The 6,708-nt window shown below is 44.6% G+C and overlaps 1 protein-coding gene across 2 annotated transcripts; it reads right to left on the reverse strand.

Annotated features, from left to right (window-relative positions):
- Positions 1 to 2,489: 2,489 nt before the first annotated feature.
- On the reverse strand, positions 2,490 to 6,451 carry LOC141766128 (P2Y purinoceptor 3-like). Of its 2 annotated transcripts, none has more exons than XM_074632690.1 (2): positions 5,168 to 6,451; positions 2,490 to 3,650 (listed from the first exon to the last, which is right to left on the reverse strand). In XM_074632690.1, the coding sequence occupies exons 1-2, from the start codon at positions 5,321 to 5,323 to the stop codon at positions 2,556 to 2,558; spliced, it is 1,251 nt and encodes a 416-aa protein (XP_074488791.1). In that variant the 5' UTR covers positions 5,324 to 6,451; the 3' UTR covers positions 2,490 to 2,555. The 2 variants fall into 2 exon arrangements, with proteins under 2 accessions (XP_074488791.1, XP_074488792.1); XM_074632691.1 differs by lacking the exon at positions 5,168 to 6,451 and adding an exon at positions 4,550 to 4,860.
- Between the last annotated feature and the right edge of the window lie 257 nt (positions 6,452 to 6,708).

The raw sequence follows: 6,708 nt of genomic DNA on the forward strand, positions 1-6,708 counted from the left end.
TCTCCTTTCTCCTCTCTTCTCTCTACTCTCCTCTCTCCTCCATCTCTCCTCTCCTCCATCTCTCCTCTCCTCTCTCCATCTCTCCTCTCTCCACTCCTCTCTCCTCTCCTCTCCCCTCTCTCCTCTCTCCTCTCTCCTCTCTCCTCCCTCCTCTCTCCTCTCTCCTCCCTCCTCCCTCCTCTCCATCTCTCCTCTCCTCTCCCCTCTCCTCTCCTCTCCCCTCTCTCCTCCCTCCTCTTTACCCTCCTCTCTCCTTCCTCCTCTCTCCATCTCTCTTCTCCTCTCTCCTCTCCTCTCCTCTCTCCTCTCTCTTCTCTCCTCTCTCCTCCCTACTCTCTCCTCCCTCCTCCCTCCTCCCTCCTCTTTCCTCTCCATCTCTCATCTCTCATCTCTCCTCTTTCCTCTCTCCTCTCTCCTCTCTCCTCCCTCCTCTCTCCTCTCCTCCCTCCTCTCCATATCTCCTCTCTCCTCTCTTCTCTCTCCTCTCCCCTCTCCCCTCTCCTCTCTCCTCCCTCCACATCTGTTGATTCCTCCCTTTCATTTTGACCTGCTGCGCTCACACACTGTTTAAACTACATTTATAGATTTGTTTTCACTAAAATTGAATAAACTGAGGATTATAATAGTCTTTTTTTTCACTGAATAAACAAAGAGAGACATGCTATTTACACACATGTGGAACCAGAAGTACAGTATGCAGTCAACCACACAGAGGCAGTGTTGTGTAAGAAAGTTACCAAACGGATAAGAGATTAAACCTGCAGCAGCAGGCAGAATGTTTTTGGCATCATTGGGCAACAGATTTCCATAATAACTTTTCAGCATATTGTAATTCAAGTGTTCTGAGAGAAAACTAGACTTCTGCTCCTCCTCATGGCTCTGTTTTCAGGCTTTAAAAAATCTAGGTTTTGACGGGGAGACTTTGGCCAATCACAGGTCATTTCAGAGAGAGAGCGTTCCTATTGGCTGTGCTCCGGCTGGTGGGCGGTCCTCGGTATTTCCTCAACTGATCTCAACATGGCTGCCGGGTCACAAACTTTCTCATTTTACAGCTAAACAGTACACTACAAGATGTTTCTGAAAACATTTGAGGAGAGAAATAGACATTACAGTAACAGAATATTGATTCATATTTGATCAGCGCTGCCTAGTTTGACCGTTTGATCAGAGTTCGCGAGTGATTGACAGCTGCTCAGAGACGGCAAGGCTCCAGATCAGCTCTGATTGGTTGTTTTCCTCCGGTCTGTGAAATCTTGCAGATGCCGTAAGGAGTACTGGAAGACACAGATGCACATGATTTTATTCAGATTACCTGTCTCGTGCACTACTGTCAGGATATAATGACCGTTTTTTAAAAATAACTTTTAAATCATATTTGCTCCATTTCTACGCACTGTAGCTTTAAAGCTGTCAGAGCTGATCTAGAGTCTGCCATCCAGCTGCCGTCTCTGAGCAGCTGTCAATCACTCGCAAACTCCGATCAAACGCTCAAACTAGGCAGCACTGATCAAATATGAATCAATATTCTGTTACTGTAATGCCTATTTCTCGCCTTAAATGTTTTCAGAAACATCTTGTACTGTTTAGCTGTAAAATGAGAAAGTTTGTGACCCATTGAGATCAGTTGAGGAAATGCCAAGCACCGCCCACCAGCCGGAGCACAGCCAGGAACACTCTCTCTCTGAAATGACCTGTGATTGGCAAAGGTTTCCTGTCAGGGGCTAGATTATTTAAAGCCTGAAAACAGAGCAATGAGGTTCAGAAGTCTAGTTTTCCCTCAGAACACTTGAATTTCAATATGCTGAAAGGTTATTATGGAATTTTTGCCCAATGAAGCCAAAAATATTCTGCCTACTGCAGGTTTAAGGGGAGACACCCTATAGGGTAAAAAAAATAACTAATAGATATCACCATGAAAGTTCCCCAGTTGAGTACTTACATTAAGGCAACTATTTTTTGTATTACAAGTTTTCTGAAACTGTATGTTTAAATTTGCTCATTTGCATACATTTCCAGAACATAAATCTGAACATTGGATAAAGCCAGGTTCAAAATTCTTGTTTCATTTTATTGACATATTAGAGTCAACGATATATATATACATATATATATATATATGAATGATGTATGAACAAACCCCTCAGTAATATAGACCGGAATAAAACTGGAGAGTTTGGTGGATGTAAGTGCTACTGAAATGGAGATTTCTGGCTCAGAGTCTGAGAAAAAACAAATTTTGAGAAAACAACCTTTAAAGGGGCTTTAGAATCAGAAATTGCTTGTTAACAGTGACACCTTTGGCCATTAAGTCAACGACAGTCAGCGTCCTGTTGCTTGTGCTTGTGATCGCACTACGTTATTATGGAATTTCTGTCCAATGATGCCAAAAACTTTTTGCCTCGAAGCTTTAAATGAGATAAAGGAGACTGGACACCATTGTTATATACAGTGTATTTATCTTATCCACAATCAAAGAAAACGTGATTAAACAAAAGACATAGAAATGTTTTCTATACAGTTTCATGACACAAAGAACATGACATGTCTCCAGCTCATCATTGGGCTCCTCCAGCAGGTGCAGCAGGTGCAGCAGGTGCAGCAGGTGGCGGCAGCGCGGACACAGGTGTGACAGTAGACATCCCCTGCCTCTTCCTCACCAACATCCGGGTCCTCTTGGATATCATCATCGAGGCCACCCTTGTGTACACTGGACACTGTGAGAACAAGACAGCAAAAGTGCCGTGAAACTCTCTCCTGAACTGTCGGCCCATGAAGCAGCTGAAGAGCGGGTTGACGCAGGTGATGAGGCTGCAGAGGGACATCTCCAGGGCGAAGGCCAGGTCAGCCTGGTGCCAGGAGGCCGGGCTGTCCGGGTACACCGCCCGCATCACGATGGCCACGTTTCTGCTCAGGTGGTATGGCAGGTAGAAGAGGGCGAAGAACACCAGCGCTGCACTCAGCACCCTCTGGAGCCGCCTCTGCTGCGGGTCCGGGCGGCAGAGCCTGTGACGCAGCTCTGTGACGCTCCGGAGGCCGCAGTAGCAGACGGAGAGCAGCGGGAAGAGGAAGCCCACCATGGAGCAGAAGAGGGAGAAAGGCAGGCTCTCTGTGGTGTCACTCAGCAGGATGTACAGAGTGCAGACAGTGCGGTTGCTCTCTGGGCAAGTCTGGATCAGAGTCATACTTGCAACAGGTATACTGAGGACCAGAGTGGCCACCCAGATAGTAACGCACAGGAGACAAGTCTGTCTGCGGCCTAGCAGCACCAGAGAGCGCAGAGGGTGAACGATGGCCACGTAGCGGTCCACGCTGATGCAGGTGACGAAGAAGATGCTGAGGTAGAAATAGTTGTGGTAGAACATCCTCACGACCATGCAGAGCGGCAGGCCCAGCTTCCAGTAGAGCTGGTTTAGGTGGTAGTTGATGAGGAAAGGAAGGGCGAGGAGCCACGAGGTGTCGGCCAGGGTCAGGTTGAAGAGGAACACGGTGCTGCGGGTCCAGCGGCGCAGGCGGTGGAAGAAGACCCAGAGGGAGAGCAGGTTGAGGGGCAGCCCGAGGAGCAGCACCGCCAGGAAGAAGGAGGGCATCACGTAGAGCTGCACCATGGGTAGACCTTGATGTGGGTCCAGGTCGCAGAAGGCTTCCTCTGGCTGGATGGAGTTTAACAGTGCAGATCTATTACAAGAGTTTCTCTTTTAAAGCTTCATTTAAAGGGACTGTTTGTAAGAATCAGAAGTGCTTGTTAACATGGACACCTGTGGTCGTTAAGTCAACGAAAGTCAGCGTCCGGTTTGCGCTTGCTCGCTCTAAATATACCTGAACGAGCATCGCTCAAAACAGTGAAGAACACACGTCAGCTAAAACCACAATATCACTCTATATTTCACCTGCTTGGCAGTAATGTTAGCAGACCAGACGAAGGTCTCTCCATGAATCACTGCTGATCCTAGTGTTGGCTTTTCCTGCTTCAGCAAAAGCGGGTTGGTGCCGGGGCTGGAGCAGGAAGAGAAACGTTATCGTCTCCCGACTGTGCCCACAGGGAAGACACCGGCACCCGGTCGGAGGCGATAACGTTTCTCGCGGCGGAGCCCCGTCACTTCACAAGACACGGAAAACCTCTGTTGGTCTGGAGGAGCTGCAGGAGTTATTTCTGCACAAACGTCCACTGTACATTCACTAGATATTCTCAGAGCTAAACTAACTCTTCTGCAGTGTGGAGTGAGCGCGCATGCTCGTCTAGAGGTGGAGCGAGACAGCGAAAACGAGCACTGAGTGAGTGAAGGCAAGCAGGCAGAGGAGGAGTGACTCCGGCCACATACGAGCGTGCCTATAGCGCGCATATGCAAGCATTTATACGCTTAAAAAGTTACAAACAGTCCCTTTAATTGTGGGCTAAAACATTTAATATATGGATAGGATATTTGTCCCAATAGAAAAACATACTATAAACAATCATTTGCCATAATTACACTGTTGAAAATCTGTATTTCTTGTTTCTTAAATCTTAACCTGATAGATAAAATCTTAGGATAAAACCTTTCCAGCCTACCCGAACCTGAGTGTTGCCCATTCTGGAGGTTGGATGGAGTTTATACAGTGCAGATCTTATTACAAGAGTTTCTTCATCTAAAGCTTCATTTCAAGTTTCAAGTTTATTTGTCAAATGCATTTAAAAGTACAGTGTACAGTGAAATGCAATGAAATGCATTTCACCCTGGCTCTCTCTCAGCCCTTAAAATCTATAAATAGTACACTAGATAAATACTACAATAAATAAGACAATACCTGAGAATAAAAATATAAAACAACATAAAACATCCATAAAACAATCCACAGCTCTGCATTCATTTAGTGCTACTGTTCAGTAGTCTGACCGCCTGCCTGAGGGTAAAAACTGGTCCGAGCTCTAATACTCTGTAGGCGCTTCCCTGAAGGGAGATAAGAGAAAAGAGTATATCCTGGATGACTTGTGTCCTGCATGATACAAAGTGCTTTCTTCCTGCAGCGAGTGGTGAAAAATTGTGGGCTAAAACATCTAATATATAGACAGAAAAAACATACTATAAACAATCATTTGCCATAATTACACTGTTGAAAATCTACATCTGTTGTTTCTTAAATCTTAACCTGATAGATAAAATGTTAGGATAAAACCTTTCCAGCTTACCTGAACCTGAGTATTGCCCATGTCTTTTGTTACAGTGGCTTCCCGGTGTGCCAAGTGAAACAACCATGCCAACATGTTTTGGTGTAAAACACACCCACCATGCAGTGTGAACAAACACTGAATAGTTATCAGTGTTCTCTCGGGGCCATCTGTCATGTGAACGGCAACTTTCCCGTCCTCAGCAGAGGAGCCGCGGATCAAAACAAGTCCAACAATTAAGTCAAGTTCAACTGTTGCTTTATTTTGGACATTTGTCTTTGTTTTACGATACACATTTGGATACAGGACAATTATAAAATATTACAGAAACAAATGATTGAGAAATTGAAATTGTAACTTTAAGCATACAGTAAACAGGTTCACCTTTTTTTTTCCCCAAGCATAGTAATGGTATAAAATAAAATATAATTACTAGAGCATAACAAGAACATAAGAACGGAGATAAACAAGGAAGTAAAATAGAAAACACAAGGTATTACATGTATTAAGGCATCAATAGGCTTGAAAAAGGCAAACCGGATCAGTCCAACATTGCTCTCGGCTACGTGGTCACACCTACATGCATCTCAAACAAACATAGATTTAGTTGCCTGAGTCTCTATTTTATCTAAAATTCAAATACTTCAACAGATACTTCTCACATATTTCTATGTAGGCAGCCAACTAAACATGAAATGTCCTTCATATAATTTCAAAAACAAAAAGCTACATCTTTCTCCTTGTCATTTAAGCTTGATATAAATATCAATATAATATCTTACTTCTTAGCTACAGTACAACTCTTGTTCCATTTAAATGAACGCAGATTATCACACATTACTGCATCAAAACACTGATTATGAATACGCATAGTGTCATGACAACAATTACACTGACATGTTTACGTCTTGGTAGTCACGTTTCATTAAGTGCTTTGTGCAAAATAAAAAAAACAAAAGAGAATGTGTATCTTTCCTTCTCTACACAGCTGAGGAAAACAGAAGCACAAGAGCGGGGCGATGGCTGACGTGCTTTGTGTGACGGAACAAACATAGTTCAGTAGGCAGGGGCAGGCTTTCATTAGCGCCGACGTGTTGGTAAACAGAGACACATTAAAAAGGGATCCCTTCACTCTCTCAGGGCTTTTTGCTTCTCATCTCCAGGAACAGGACTCACAGTCAACAGTCAACACGCACCAGCTGCTGCTGCTGCTGCTTAACAACTGGCCACTGCAGGACAAAAAATGCCCTTTACTCACAGTACTAACAGCTGCACAGATTTGTCTTCATAAAAAGCTACTTCACATGTCAGATTTTGGCCTGGAGAAACCGAGGGGCTGATTAGATTAAAGCAAAATGCGACTAGCCTAGTTGGTGTTTTGAAGTGGGGTAGTACGAGGTACTTATCCATAGTCAGTGTATTACCTACAGTGGATGGCAGTCGGCACGCCCCCAGTTTGGAGAAACAGACAGGAGTTACGGCACAGAAGCAAAGCATTGTGCTGCTGTGGACGGGGCCGGCAGCAAAATGTATTTTAGCCACCTAAAAGAAAGGCAATATCA

Source organism: Sebastes fasciatus, chromosome 4 (genome assembly GCF_043250625.1).
Source record: "Sebastes fasciatus isolate fSebFas1 chromosome 4, fSebFas1.pri, whole genome shotgun sequence".
Lineage (NCBI taxonomy): Eukaryota > Metazoa > Chordata > Actinopteri > Perciformes > Sebastidae > Sebastes > Sebastes fasciatus.

Coding starts and splice junctions, on each gene's coding strand:
- LOC141766128 (XM_074632690.1), bottom strand. CDS start 5,323: ATGACAGATGGCCCCGAGAGAACACTGATAACTATTCAGTGTTTGTTC. Junction 3,651..5,167: donor TGGGCAATACTCAGGTTCAG/GTAAGCTGGAAA, acceptor AACTCCATCCAG/CCAGAGGAAGCCTTCTGCGA.